Source organism: Oncorhynchus kisutch, linkage group LG12 (genome assembly GCF_002021735.2).
Source record: "Oncorhynchus kisutch isolate 150728-3 linkage group LG12, Okis_V2, whole genome shotgun sequence".
Lineage (NCBI taxonomy): Eukaryota > Metazoa > Chordata > Actinopteri > Salmoniformes > Salmonidae > Oncorhynchus > Oncorhynchus kisutch.
In genome coordinates this window covers 28,443,666-28,459,759 of record NC_034185.2, presented here as the reverse complement: position 1 = coordinate 28,459,759, position 16,094 = coordinate 28,443,666, and the positions used below count along the sequence as shown (strand labels likewise).

At 41.8% G+C, this 16,094-nt stretch overlaps 1 protein-coding gene across 3 annotated transcripts in view; it reads right to left on the bottom strand.

Moving 5' to 3' along the window:
• LOC109900836 (disheveled-associated activator of morphogenesis 1) overlaps positions 1-16,094 on the bottom strand; it is a 126,607-nt gene that overhangs the window by 58,834 nt on the left and 51,679 nt on the right. For all 3 annotated transcript variants that reach the window (XM_031837339.1, XM_031837338.1, XM_031837340.1), the window contains exon 2: positions 13,006-13,303. In XM_031837339.1, coding sequence (XP_031693199.1) covers positions 13,006-13,194 — 189 coding nt within the window. In that variant the 5' untranslated portion in view covers positions 13,195-13,303. The remainder of the gene's footprint in view (positions 1-13,005; positions 13,304-16,094) is intronic.

The window sequence follows — 16,094 nt, the reverse complement described above, 5'->3', positions numbered from 1 at the left end:
CTGTAGCGTATCGAAGAAATGGGGTAAACCGTCTCCGAAATGGGCTCCCCCGATAGAAGCTAATCCACATAGGGTGGGAGGAACCGTCCGTCTGAACACTGGCCTAAGGCCGGCCGACAGGGTCCTCCCAGGTGGATAACGAATGCCAATTGGTCAGAAGAAATTAAACTGGCTCGACAACAGAGGCGAATCATGGAGACGCAAGATGAACCAAGCTGGGGACTGGACTCTAGAGCCAGCCCTCCCCGGGGCTAAACAACCACCAATCGGTCGCCGAAGGGATGGGCACCTTCATAGGATTAGAACGATGGTCATGAAGGACCCAGAACCCGCAAGGTGAAAGCTGTTAGTTATTTTAGTGTTAAAACAGGTTTGAACCTTTCCTGAGATGTTTTTATTTGATTTATTTGACCATTTCAAAACAATACAACCACGCATGTGGATACAATACAATGTCATTAAAATCATAGAGTATGACACAAAAAAAGTTTAAAACCTATTTCTATTATGGCCCACATGTATTTTGTATTCATCTCATCAATAGGGAGGAACCTGTAAAAGGAAGAGCATAGATTACCATGTAATGTTCATGGGAAACAATTACACTTTTTTTTAAGCCTGTGCAGTTTTAAAGCATTTTGCCCATAAACCATTTCTTAAGGTTTCTCTTAAAACTCCCTAGCGTAGGGATATATTTTACATGGTTTGGTACACCATTCCATTCCTCTGCACCAGGGTTAAGGAAGAAGCTTTTTCCTGCCATGCTCCAATAGCGCAGCAGTCTGATATTGGCAACACTGGCTCTGGTGTGATGGCTACGAGAGTCTCTGATAAAATTAAAATAACCAGACAGGTAACTGGGGGAAATGTCATGTACAACTTTAACAACCATCAACAGTTTGATCTGCACCACCCAGAGATCAACTGGAAGCCAGTTCAGTTCCCTGCAATGATTAGGACAAATGTGGATCCTCGGGCTGAGCTTGAGTATGATTGTCAATAGTTTGTTTTGGGCCGTTTGAAGTTTGTACTTCAGAGTTTTTTTATGCCACTGAACCATGAGATACATTGCCACTATGACTATGCTTGTATCAGAGATGTTGCCATGGTTCTCATAGTCTCTGTATCCACAAACTTGGCTACCCTTGCCGGGATCTTTGTCCTGGAATAAACATTCCCAATGACCTTAAGAGCCCTGGGTTCATCGGTCATGTGTTCACATCCCAAGTATGTAACAGAGCATTTTCCCATCACCGCTACACCATTACACCTGAGAAGTTGGAAAGGTTTCTCACTTTGTTTTTGGAACCAAACATGACACATTCCGTCTTGCCTTAATGCAGAAACAGTTTGTTGTCGGATAACCACTTACTGACTTTAGTCATTTCGCAGCTTAGGGTGTTTTCAACAATCTCCTTATGTGAAACCAAGAAGGCAGAATCATCAGCATACAGGAACAGAGGGCATGAACAGGCAGAATCCATGTCATTTATGTAGAGCAACAAAAAAAAGCAAAGGCCCCAAAATGCTCCCCTGGAGGACACCACAGTTTATCTCTTTAGCTACCACTACTTCCGGCGCCGACAGAGATGGCCGCCTCGCTTCGCGTTCCTAGGAAACTATGCAGTTTTTTGTTTTTTTACTTGTTATTTCTTACATTAGTACCCCAGGTCATCTTAGGTTTCATTACATACAGTCGAGAAGAACTACTGAATATAAGATCAGCGTCAACTCACCATCAGTACGACCAAGAATATGTTTTTCGCAACGCGGATCCTGTGTTCTGCCTTACAAACAGGACAACTGAGTGGATCCCATGCAGCGACCCAAAAAAACAACTCCGAAAAAGAGGGAAACGAGACGGTCTTCTGGTCAGACTCCGGAGACGGGCACACCGTGCACCACTCCCTAGCATTCTTCTTGCCAATGTCCAGTCTCTTGACAACAAGGTTGATGAAATCCGAGCAAGGGTAGCATTCCAGAGGGACATCAGAGACTGCAACGTTCTTTGCTTCACGGAAACATGGCTCACTGGAGAGACGCTATCCGAGGCGGTGCCGCCAACGGGTTTCTCCACGCATCGCGCCGACAGAAACAAACATCTTTCTGGTAAGAAGAGGGGCGGGGGCGTATGCCTTATGGCTAACGTGACATGGTGTGATGAAAGAAACATACAGGAACTCAAATCCTTCTGTTCACCTGATTTAGAATTCCTCACAATCAAATGTAGACCACATTATCTACCAAGAGAATTCTCTTCGATTATAATCACAGCCGTATATATCCCCCCCAAGCAGACACATCGATGGCTCTGAACAAACTTTATTTAACTCTTTGCAAACTGGAAACAATTTATCCGGAGGCTGCATTCATTGTAGCTGGGGATTTTAACAAGGCTAATCTGAAAACAAGAGTCCCTACATTTTATCAGCATATTGATTGCGCAACCAGGGGTGGAAAGACCTTGGATCATTGTTACTCTAACTTCCGCGACGCATATAAAGCCCTGCCCCGCCCCCCTTTTGGAAAAGCTGACCACGACTCCATTTTGTTGATCCCTGCCTACAGACAGAAACTAAAACAAGAGGCTCCCACGCTGAGGTCTGTCCAACGCTGGTCCGACCAAGCTGACTCCACACTCCAAGACTGCTTCCATCACGTGGACTGGGATATGTTTCCTATTGCGTCAGATAACAATATTGACGAATACGCTGATTCGGTGTGCGAGTTCATTAGAACGTGCGTTGAAGATGTCGTTCCCATAGCAACGATTAAAACATTCCCTAACCAGAAATCGTGGATTGATGGCAGCATTCGCGTGAAAATGAAAGCGCGAACCACTGCTTTTAATCAGGGCAAGGTGTCTGGTAACATGACCGAATACAAACAGTGCAGCTATTCCCTCCACAAGGCTATCAAACAAGCTAAGCGTCAGTACAGAGACAAAGTAGAATCTCAATTCAACGGCTCAGACACAAGAGGCATGTGGCAGGGTCTACAGTCAATCACGGACTACAGGAAGAAATCCAGCCCAGTCACGGACCAGGATGTCTTGCTCCCAGGCAGACTAAATAACTTTTTTGCCCGCTTTGAGGACAATACAGTGCCACTGACACGGCCTGCAACGAAAACATGCGGTCTCTCCTTCACTGCAGCCGAGGTGAGTAAGACATTTAAACGTGTTAACCCTCGCAAGGCTGCAGGCCCAGACGGCATCCCCAGCCGCGCCCTCAGAGCATGCGCAGACCAGCTGGCCGGTGTGTTCACGGACATATTCAATCAATCCCTATACCAGTCTGCTGTTCCCACATGCTTCAAGAGGGCCACCATTGTTCCTGTTCCCAAGAAAGCTAAGGTTAACTGAGCTAATCGACTACCGCCCCGTAGCACTCACTTCCGTCATCATGAAGTGCTTTGAGAGACTAGTCAAGGACCATATCACCTCCACCCTACCTGACACCCTAGACCCACTCCAATTTGCTTACCGCCCAAATAGGTCCACAGACGATGCAATCTCAACCACACTGCACACTGCCCTAACCCATCTGGACAAGAGGAATACCTATGTGAGAATGCTGTTCATTGACTACAGCTCGGCATTCAACACCATAGTACCCTCCAAGCTCGTCATCAAGCTCGAGACCCTGGGTCTCGACCCCGCCCTGTGCAACTGGGTACTGGACTTCCTGACGGGCCGCCCCCAGGTGGTGAGGGTAGGCAACAACATCTCCTCCCCGCTGATCCTCAAAACTGGGGCCCCACAAGGGTGCGTTCTGAGCCCTCTCCTGTACTCCCTGTTCACCAACGACTGCGTGGCCACGCACGCCTCCAACTCAATCATCAAGTTTGCGGACGACACAACAGTGGTAGGCTTGATTACCAACAACGACGAGAAGGCCTACAGGGAGGAGGTGAGGGCCCTCGGAGTGTGGTGTCAGGAAAATAACCTCACACTCAACGTCAACAAAACAAAGGAGATGATTGTGGACTTCAGGAAACAGCAGAGGGAACACCCCCCTATCCACATCGATGGAACAGTAGTGGAGAGGGTAGCAAGTTAAGTTCCTCGGCATACACATCACAGACAAACTGAATTGGTCCACTCACACAGACAGCATCGTGAAGAAGGCGCAGCAGCGCCTCTTCAACCTCAGGAGGCTGAAGAAATTTGTCTGGTCACCAAAAGCACTCACAAACTTCTACAGATGCACAATCGAGAGCATCCTGGCGGGCTGTATCACCGCCTGGTACGGCAACTGCTCCGCCCTCAACCGTAAGGCTCTCCAGAGGGTAGTGAGGTCTGCACAACGCATCACCGGGGGCAAACTACCTGCCCTCCAGGACACCTACACCACCCGATGTTACAGGAAGGCCATAAAGATCATCAAGGACATCAACCACCTGAGCCACTGCCTGTTCACCCCGCTATCATCCAGAAGGCGAGGTCAGTACAGGTGCATCAAAGCTGGGACCGAGAGACTGAAAAACAGCTTCTATCTCAAGGCCATCAGACTGTTAAACAGCCACCACTAACATTGAGTGGCTGCTGCCAACACACTGACACTGACACTGACTCAACTCCAGCCACTTTAATAATGGGAATTGATGGGAAATGATGTAAATATATCACTAGCCACTTTAAACAATGCTACCTTATATAATGTTACTTACCCTACATTATTCATCTCATATGCATACGTATATACTGTACTCTATATCATCGACTGTATCCTTATGTTATACATGTATCACTAGCCACTTTAAACTATGCCACTTTGTTTACATACTCATCTCATATGTATATACTGTACTCGATACCATCTACTGTATCTTGCCTATGCTGCTCTGTACCATCACTTCATATATCCTTATGTACATATTCTTTATCCCCTTACACTGTGACAGTTAGATTACTTGTTGGTTATTACTGCATTGTCGGAACTAGAAGCACAAGCATTTCGCTACACTCGCATTAACATCTGCTAACCATGTGTATGTGACAAATAAAATTTGATTTGATTTGATTTAGCATAAGACAGTGGCCAGGCTACATCCACCCTTTGGACCCTATCAGATAGGTATAACTTCACCCATAATAAGGAGTTAGTGCAAAAATAAATTGCTTTCAGTTTGTACAACAAAATATCATGGTTTACAGTATCAAATGCTTTTCTGTCAAGTATAGTAAACAGGTATCGGTAGAATAAGATTGTCTAAAAACCTGACTGAAGGTCATAAAATGTCATGGTCATCATTGTACTTTATGATCTGTTCATGGAGTGATTTTTCTAAAACCTTTGACAACACACCCAAGATTGACACTGGTCTGTAGTTCCCTTGTTCAACTTTGCTTCCTTTCTTGAATAAAGGAACTCTTCGACCCGTGATACCTTTCATGTTGAATGGAAAGGTTGATGATGTGTGTTACATAAGGTCCGATACAATCAGTAGCATCACTCAGGAATCTAGCTGGGATGTTATCCAGTCCTGTGGCTTTCTGTTTGTCTAGATCTTCAAGCATCTTTGATGTTTTGTGGATACGGGTCCTGGTCATGTGAGGAAAAATACCGTGATTTTCAGTAACAACAATCAAGATTGAACTTGCAGGCAAATGATCACAGGCCAGTGAGCTACATTTTTATGACTGTCCTGAAAGAAAACCTACTGCATTGTATGAATCAAAATGAGTCTTTCATCAGGTACTGCAGAACTAAATCTTTGCCACAAACCTCTGATAGCAACGCCGACAACCATAAGACTAGAGAATGCATTGTTCTCTAAATGTATTTTAACCTAGAAAGACTTCCTACCTCTGACAGTGAACAAAGTGATCAACAAAGCCAGGATATACTTATTGTAAGTCAGTCTTAGCCAGAGTTTGTTAAATTATTAAAATGTCATGTTAATTCAATGGTGTCCGTGTGTCTGTATATATCTGTGTGTCTGTATATATCTATGTGCACTGTGTGTGAGTACTAACTATGTCAGAGCATGCATGCAAGTCTGTGTAGAAAATATGTGTACCCATATGGTCTTCGTGGGGCGGAGGGGTGTGGTGGGGTGTGAGAGAGTCAGCTCAACTATTCAACTATAATTTCTGCATGCAACCACATTTGCAGCAAACAGACGCTCTCTCTGGAACTGAACACTGTCTCACATGTGTTCTAGGGTTCCTATCTGGGCAGGGAGCCACTGGGAAGGGTTACAGGGTGGAGGAGCTCATCCTCTGAAGTATTTTTCAGCTACGGGCAGTGGTGGACCCGTGGAATTGTTAAATTAGTACCTGCGCTGTTGTGTAATAAGCAAGCCAAATCAGACGCAAGCCAGATGTTTTGGGTGCAAGATTAATAGCGTCATGTTATGTATGGCTGGACGATATATAGAATTCAATCCAATGTATGTTTCAGTGCGATGTTCCAAATGCCTGTATCGCAAGAATCAATATGTTTTTTTTATTTTTATGTGCACCTTCCCACTCACACACAGACACCAAGCCCCTCCCCCTGTCACTCACAACAACAACAACAACAATGATGAAAGATAGCTGCTTGTTGTCATAGAGGAAGAAGTTTAAACTCGCTATTTACACGAGGTTTGGTCCAACAGAAACGCTTAGAGACATTTTACTGTAATAGATGAGAAATTAACCTTTAAAAAAATATATACCTTTTTTGTCTCAACTCCCAAAATGTAGAACAGAGCAGACCCTATTAAAACGAGATTATCAATGTTCATTGATAGTTTCAAATTAATGCTCAGTTTGTTGTGCGCAGCATCGTGGTACTGTTAGCAGCATTTCAGTGAACGTTGCATATACAGTTGAAGTTTGAAGTTTACATACACCTTAGACAAAAACATTTAAACTCAGTTTTTCACAATTCCTGACATTTAATCTTAGTAAAAATTCCCTGTTTTAGGTCAGTTAGGATCACCACTTTATTTTAAGAATGTCAAATGTCAGAATAATAGTAGAGAGAATGATTGATTTCAGCTTGTATTTCTTTCATCACATTCCCAGTGGGTCAGAAGTTTACATACACTCAATTAGTATTTGGTAGCATTGCCTTTAACTTGTTTACCTTGGGTAAAACATTTCGGGTAGCCTTCCACAAGCTTCCCACAATAAGTTGGGTGAATTTTGGCCCATTCCTCCTGACAGAGCTGGTGTAACTGAGTCAGGTTTGTAGGCCTCCTTGCTCACACATGCTTTTTCAGTTCTGCCCACAAATTTTCTATAGGATTGAGGTCAGGGCTTTGTGATGGCCACTCCAGTACTTTGACTTTGTTGTCCTTAAGCCATTTTTGTTTCATCGGACCAGAGGACATTTCTCCAAAAATTACGATTTTTGTCCCCATGTGAAGTTGCAAACCGTAGTCTGGCTTTTATATGGCGGGTTTGTAGCAGTGGCTGATTCCTTGCTGAGTGCCCTTTCAGGTTATGTCGATATAGGACTTGTTTTACTGTGGATATAGATAATTTTGTACCTGTTTCTTCCAGCATCTTCACAAGGTCCGTTGCTGTTGTTCTTGGATTGATTTGCACTTTTCGCACCAAAGTACATTCATCTTCAGGAGACAGAACGCGTCTCCTTCCTGAGCGGTATGACGGCTGCGTGGTCCCATGGTGTTTATACTTGCGCACTATTGTTTGTACAGATGAACGTGGTACCTTCAGCTGTTTGGAAATTCCTCCCAAGGATGAACCAGACTTGTGGAGGTCTAAAAAAAAAATCTGAGGTCTTGGCTGATTTCTTTTGATTTTCCCATGATGTAAAGTAAAGAGGCACTGAGTTTGAAGGTAGGCCTTGAAATACATCCACAGATACACCTCCAATTGACTCAAATGATGTCAATTAGCCTATCAGAAGCTTCTAAAGCCATGACATCATTTTCTGGAATTTTCCAAGCTGTTTAAAGGCACAATCAGCTTAGTGTAAGTAAACTTCTGACCCACTGGAATTGTGATACAGTGAATTACAAGTGAAATAATCTGTCTGTTAACAATAGTTGGAAAAATTACTTGTGTCATGCACAAAGTAGATGTCCTAAACGACTTGCCAAAACTATATTTTGTTAACAAGAAATGTGTGGATTGGTTGAAAAACGAGTTTTAATGACTCCAACCTAAGTGTATGTAAACTTCCGACTTCAGCTGTTGGAGGTGGGACATCTATTTCTTGTTAGGAGGTGGCCAATGCATTGCAAATAGTTGTGCAATGCTTAAAACAGTGTTTGCATTCTAAAATGTAGGTCGATTACATTACAAAGTAATTTAGTATTATTTGCCTGTGTTACCCTGTGGAGGCAGTCACAGTAACAGGTTATACTTGTTTAAAACTAGAAGTATGTCATTTTCGGCTCTGGTCGGCTTTGCATGACATTCATATGCAAAGCCGACCAGCCAGGCCGGTTCATCTGAAGTACTAGCATAACGATAACAAGCTAGTGTAATGCTTCCCAAAGGCCATCTCCATTTCAGAGCTTTAGCTGTGTAAACAAAAACGAAAATGTCAGACAGGAACCCAAGGCTCCATTAACCAACCTCTATTTCAAGCTCACCTGACAGCACTCCCGTCAACATGCCGCTGATCAAAGACAGGACTTGGTCAGCTGAGCCTCATATATATTGTCATATTGTATAATAGTCGCTAACCCTAGACAAGGATTTGCTTCTACACTTAGACTTATGATGACTTACGACAGGCACAAATGTCCTTACCACAGTAATAAGGAAAGCGTTAAATTGCATTTAATTTCAAACAAATCCATTGATAAGATTAAAATGATAGAGGATTATAGCCTTACATATTAAGATCTATAGTTTAGGTGTGTTAACACTAGCAACATAACACATTCATCAGAGTCATCTGATCTTCATTGCGATGTGTCATGGTCATTAAACATGTTATTTATTATCGTAGGGAGAAATTCTAGGGTTTACTTCCTTGGGAATACTGCTGGGGGGGGGGGGGGGGGGGGACATTCAAAAGGTGCCTGCCATGACAGATGTCTGGCAATGGCCTTAGTGGGCTTTATGCAGACTATGTGTACAGGGCCAGAGAGTTCCCATGTTGTGTATAAACGAATGCTATGAAAGATAGCATGTTGAGGGAAACCAGAGCCAATAGAGCTTAAGTTAACTGTCATAAGGCAGGGAATAGCCAAGCTACAAGTTGATGAGTAGTGTGAGGCTGAAGGCCTCTTTAGATGACCTCACCAGATAGGCCTCTCCTACCTAGCTCCAGTAGCCTATCCTCCTAGGGCCATCAGGAAGGGGACTGTTCTGAATCAACTACCATATAGTGCTAGAGATAACAAGATACAGACAAGCCAAAAACAATGCCTGAAAAATGATCAATTTCACTCCTAGACGTACAGCAATAGACATTTGAAGAAAAATATAGCAACAAAGACTTACACTTTTACTTATGTCACTGCTTATGTCTGTGCATTGCTACATGTCCAATTGAATTCTGTCCGGATGCGTTTTGATTTCTGTGGTAGCATATAAACAAACCCATTTCTCCTGTAGTCAAATAAAATCTGTGTGGTTTTGTGTTGAGTACGGACAAAGAAGGCTCTTCGTACGATGCTTCCAGTTTCAGAATAAGATTTTGCTGCCTGGCAGTAGCTCGTTGCATAAACAAAGGAACTGCATAAACATTGCTGAGGTAGGTTTCCTTGAATCAAGGTCTAAATATGTTTTAATATGACCGTTTGTTTGATTCCATTTATAAGACCAAGAAAAGACACGGGTCTAGTTGGTTGGACTTTTAAATCCCAAATTAATCTGAGTTTAACATTAAGCATACAGTTTATGGATCTTCCAGTATTTCCCTAATATGGTATTCCTTTTGAGGTAAAGCTGTAGTTCAGAAGAACAATTAGGTTACTCTCTTTCATTCCCTGGGGAAGAGTATATTTGGGTCTATAAAGGCAAAGCCTAATGATCAGTACTACTATGTCAACTGTATTTTCTCTCCACAAAACAGCACCTGTTGCGCACCAATACACAGGATGACACTTAAGGTAGCAATAGCATGGGATGCAACATTTTGGACATTGTAAAAGAAAATACAGATTACAACGATACATTACAAGATGCGTCCATGCGACATTCATGGCTAGAGACAACAGCACGCAGCTTGCCATTTGAGGTCTAAAGATGTTCTGACCCAATCTAAAATGGGACTGGCAATGTCTCCATGCTCTGTGAGCTGCTCAGTGAAGTCGCCAGACCTGTCATTCAGAAAAGCGTCTCAGAGCCTCCACCAAGGAACACTTTAGCCTCTGGGAGAATCCCCGCATTTATTCAGCATCCGCCTACTGACACAAAATATTAAAAAGACGCAGTGAAAGTGCAGTAAAATACATGTTCATTTTAGTTTTCCCAACCATATTAGCACAGGCTCTACGCTAGTTATAAGGCCGATGACTACTCAATTCATATGCCGTGTGGTTCAAGCGGGTCATTCTGCGAAATGAGGCCTTTTGCATCGCTTTGATATTTTAAGTAGAAAGTAGTGCACAAATATTGAATTTTAAAAGCCCTTTAAGATAGAAATGTTGTACGTGGTCTAAACGGGCTTGTTGACCTACTTAACCCCTAACCTCCTCTAACCTCCTCTAACCTCCTCCAAGTTTTCACCATCATTGTAAAGCACTAGTAATATTGTTGCTTTAACAAAGTCATTTCTGGAGGTTATTTATTTCATGTGATTAGTGATTCATAAATAAAAAATAAATTAAAGTAAAAACTGTCCCTCATTTTAACGTCAACCGTGTTACATGAACTGAACTCTCGTTTTATTATGGTGAAACTATTCCTCTTTAAATATATATTTTTTAAAGAAACAAACATTTAAATAGTTAAATCAGTATAAAAGCAGGTGAGATGGTTCTATTCTTTTTGACCATTTTCTGGTGGAAAACTGAGCGGGTTGGGCTTAACAAATCAACCCTGTTACCCATGGAAAGAAATGTTTAAAAAAAAATGTTTTGTTAAGAATTGCATTTAATTGCCTCTCCCTGTTGCACACAACAAGCTTCCATTCCTCCTGTCACTATTACGGTCAAACCTGTTACTTCATTTGGCACTTACTACAGGCATTTCGCTACACCCAAAAGCATTTTGCTACACTCGCATTAACATCTGCTAACCATGTGTATGTGACAAATAAAATTTGATTTGATTACAGTCATTTTTATTTATTCTCTTGAAATGGGAAAACATGTTTTTTTATTAAATTGATGTGCTCTTTATGACAGAATGTTAAAATTATAAGATTATATATATATATATATATATATATATATATATATATATATATATATTTTTTTTTACAAAGTTACACTACTCAAGAGACTCTTCGTGGAACACCACAAATGACAAAGGACAGAATTGTTACTGTGGCCGTGGCATGCAGACCGAATTGAATTATGACAAGAGAATAGAGTGCCTCACCATCTACAATCTATTTGACTCAAGGAATCAATTCAGGTTCTACAAGGATAATGACTGCTGCATTGTTATACATTAATACTATAATTAGATTTTATGAAGGGGACAATCATCAATTGTTTTATTTAGAGTCGACATACTAAACCATGTAAATACCACCCTACAGTTCTGTTGGCTTGCCTCTAAAGCTAAGCAGGATTGGGCCTGGCTGATCCCGAGACGGGAGACTAAATGCTGCTGGAATAGTCTCAAACAGTTTCCTTCATACCTTCTAGCCCCATGACCAATGCCAGGGTAGTGGTCACGAGATTGTCACTGGTCACAAGGGAAAGGACACCCGAGATAGAAGATATTCAAGACTACAGGGACAACCAACTTGGTTGCCCTCTTTATACAAGAGCAAACAATCCCCTTCATGTCTACAGTTGAGCAGAATATACATCTGTTAAATAAGGTAATGGTATTTTATAGGTGGCCGCCAAGCTCCCTGCCAGCCCTGATCTTTTAAAGCTTTTTCACTAAATTACCTCCGACCCAGACAAATTAGGGTTTATCGGGCAAGTGGATGGCTTGTGTCTATCCCCTCAGTGAAAACATAGCGACTGGAAGCCCCCTTTGTCGTCACACTCCACTTATTCAATCCAGGCTGGAGAGAGGGAGGGCAGGCCAGACAAAAACAAGCAATTAGCAGAAAGAGGAGGCCGAGACACAGGGCCTCTCAATAGGGGTCTATTGATGTGCAAAACGATCTGGTGGCGGCCTGCATAAGTGTGGCAACCATGTCAGAGGACGGCAGTGGATGGCAGATTAAAGAACTGAGAACAGACTGAAAGGATGAGAAAAGGCAGCTAAACTGAGACGAGAGGAAAATGATTGCACAACGAAAGTAGGCTAAGCTCTGAATCGCTATTCACATCATGAAGAAGTAGTCTCCTAAACCACACCCACCTTGGGGGAAGTTAACTGCCATTGGCCATCTTTGCCCATTCAACATAACTACGTAAATCTAGGCTATTACTTCTAAACAAAACCATTTTGGGGGTTCCCATATGGTTACAATGTTTTGGTTATTTCTTGAACAGTCGCTAAGATTATATTTTGTTGTGATCGTTGCAAAATACCTATTTCAGATGCAGCAGTTGTTAGCTAGAATGCTAACACTCACCGCCATGGGCTTCTAGCAAAGCTAGCCAAAGAGCATTTTACTGGTTGTAGTTGAAGTGATTCAAGTTTAATGCAGTTGATTGGCAACGATTACAAAAACATTATATTAAGCAGGATATTGAAACCTTTACAATCCAATTATAATCCAAAAGTAGTGTGAAACGCACTCATAAGCAACATGTAAATGTAGGCTTTTCTTTGCTTGTGGATTATGAGAACTCCCCCATGTTTCCCCCCAGTGGGGAAATTGTGAATAGCGACCCAGAGTATTAAACCCAAGCTAGCAACATAGCTCATTTTCAACTGCGGCCCATGTTCAGAAGATAAATCATGACAATCCTGACAATAATACCAAAAAGGAAACTCCGGTCGCTACGTACCACCAACTCGGAGAACATGCCGTCCAGCTCATCATAGCCTGGCATGGGCAGTGAAGGCTCCATGGTCTGCAGGGCGAAGTCCTCGCGCAGCTGGTAGGTGATCTCTGGGTGGTCGCTGCCACTCTGGAAGCAGCAGAAGATGAAGGAGATTCCGGCACCACCGCCACCACCACGCTTCCGGGGTGCCATAGCTACCGCTGCTGCGGCAGAGGGTTCAGGTTTGGGGGGAGAAGGGGGTGAGGCTCTTTCTGCAACACCTGCCTCCGCTACCTCAGTGTTTCAACTCCTTTAGAGAGCCCTGTGACGGTACAAAAATGGAGAAGATGGGGTCGGTTAAACAACACAATATCTAAACAATACAACATCACTGGCTTACACAGCATGCATTGATTATAAGTATGGCTAGGGTTTTTTCCTGCTCTAGGCCAAATAATTTTTTCCTGTTATGGAAAAAACTCCTAGTTAGCAAGGGCCAGAGATTTTCTGAGCCACAGAAAAATTGCCATAATTAAAAAGGCTTTCATTGGCTTGATAGAAACCTCACACTTAAAATGCAAATATTTAAAGAGGTGTCTGTTAATAAAAATCAAAGGGGTGGCACACTATCGCATTTCACTGGTTGTAAAAGCACAGCCACTTGTATTGATTTACAACACAGGGTAAAAAGCAGATGGTAGTTGAAATCTAGACCCTCTCCCTCGAGCATCAGCTTTCCTTCCAGGACGTAATGATTGTGATCAATCAAATTTCAATCAAATCTATTTATAAAGCCCTTCTTACATCAACTGATGTCACACAGTGCTGTACAGAAATCCAACCTAAAACCCCAAACAAACAGCAAGCAATGCAGGTGTAGAAGCACGGTGGCTAGGCAAAAACTCCCTAGAAAGGCAGGAACCTAGGAAGAAACCTAGAGAGGAACCAGGCTCTGAGGGGTGGCCAGTCCTCTTCTGGCTGTGCCGGGTGGAGATTATAACAGTACATGGCCAAGATGTTCAAACGTTCACAGATGACCAGCAGAGTCAAATAATAATAATAATAATCACAGTGGTCAGTGCAGTCTAGAAGTTGCATCTGTTAACATGTTACCTTGCTATGCATGTGTAGAGGTCTAAAACAGTCAGTGAAGAGCATGAGAAACACCACAGACATATGGTTCATAAATGCATTTCAACCTCAGGCCTTCTGAGCACAGGTGCTATATAACTTAATCAAACCACAACAGCTGTTCAATGCTAATGAAAATTCTAGAGATACGGTAATATCATGCAGGTAATATATGTCTATTAGTCATTTTTATAGGGGAAAAAAAAACAGAGACAATGTTGTGTAAGAAATATAAAATTGCATATGGTCAATTCTGTGGGAAAGTCAACCTGAGAATGCAAAAATAGTTGTTCATTTCCAAATGACACCACATTCGTAATTATTTGTTTGAGTGTATGCTTTAGTCCACCAGTTTTAGTAAGACTTTTATTTGATGAATTTTGGTCATTACGGAGTAGGATGCCAAGTCTCAAATAAGGCTTTTCAGTCAATCATATTTCATGGCTTTTGGAAAGGACTCACAGAGCTTCTATTTATTTTATTTTTTCCCCCACTTGCAGCTGTCCCCCAGTGTTTTTTATGAAGTTGACATCATAATACTACATTGAACTGTCCTGAGTTTTATTGGAGAGTTCTACAGTCTTTTAGGAAAATGAAAAGTTGTTGTAAAACATGCACATTTCATCAGATCATCTTGAAACTTACTCTGTAAAACCAACTTCCATCAAGGTTTTATATGGTTTATAATTGGCATCTTTTCATTGTCAGTATCCTTTTTCAGCATTATGATATAGTCACATCCATAACGGTTGTGGATTAGATGGATACGGATGCATGGTATTCTTGGCTGCAGATGCATGTGCATGCACCACACACTGTGTTCTTCTGAGAAATACTCTTCAGACTTCCAAAGAAGCAAATTGTTGATATCATGAAAAGTCTGTGTTCTAGGTAAGATTTTCTTAGAGAACACAGTATATGCCTAAATGCATTTCTCACACTTGGCAGTAACTTAGTGATAGATTTTTTTGATAGAAAGGTGTTTATCCACAATCTGTGAATATTCCTTGATTGTGTTATTCTAAATTAAACACACCCAAAATATGCGGACTTCATCCATTGTCCCTAAAAGTGTATTGGCTGTGTAAGCATTTGTACAGTATATTGCCTCATTTGCATGTTTTATCAGAATATTTAAGAAAATGCATAATACATTTTTTTATTTTTTTATCTAAAATGTGTGTCTACATTCAACTGTCCGAGTTCAATTTCGATGCATGTGATGATAAAAGATGTTTTCACCCATTAGGGTACGTTGCCTTCCTGGCCTTATGCTATGTAGTATACTATTCTGGATACCTGTAATAATGTTACCCTAAAGTACTTGGCTTTCTGCTGACATTTTTAAAACATTCCAGATGACAACTAATCTATTTTAATCGCGAAATCAGACTATTTCAGACTGTCACATCCATAACAAAGAGCGTAACATCCATAACGATCGTAATAAAGTAATCATGGATTTGACAATCTTTTCCTTCAAAATGGCTATGAATGTTTTAACCTAAGACTTACAAACTCAAGAGTTTGCTAATAAGTTAAGTCTCCCATAAAGCTTTTTTTTTTTATCCAACATGCGTATATTTAGGAGCCAGTTTTTTGGGGTATACACTCCCCCCAAGGGGTACTACAGACACATATGTCAACATTTTAATTGATGTTTTGTTAGTCCAATATGTGAGAAATTCCATTTGTGATTTTGCATGCAAATGTCACATCCATAACGCTGGAATCGCCATTATAGGCAAAAAATATAATTTTCTTTATACTTCCATAGTATGCCTCCCCAAGTCCTCCAGAAAGCGATACGGGTCAGCTGTCTCAGCTACAATCTATGATAGCCCTTTGAGCTTGTAACAAGTTTCACAACCACTGTGCTACTGTCTCTTGCCATACACCAGTTTAGGATCAGAGATTTTATCACAGGGCGGGCCAAGACATGGGGCAGAGGTCACCGCCTCACTCAGAGCTGCTGAAATGTG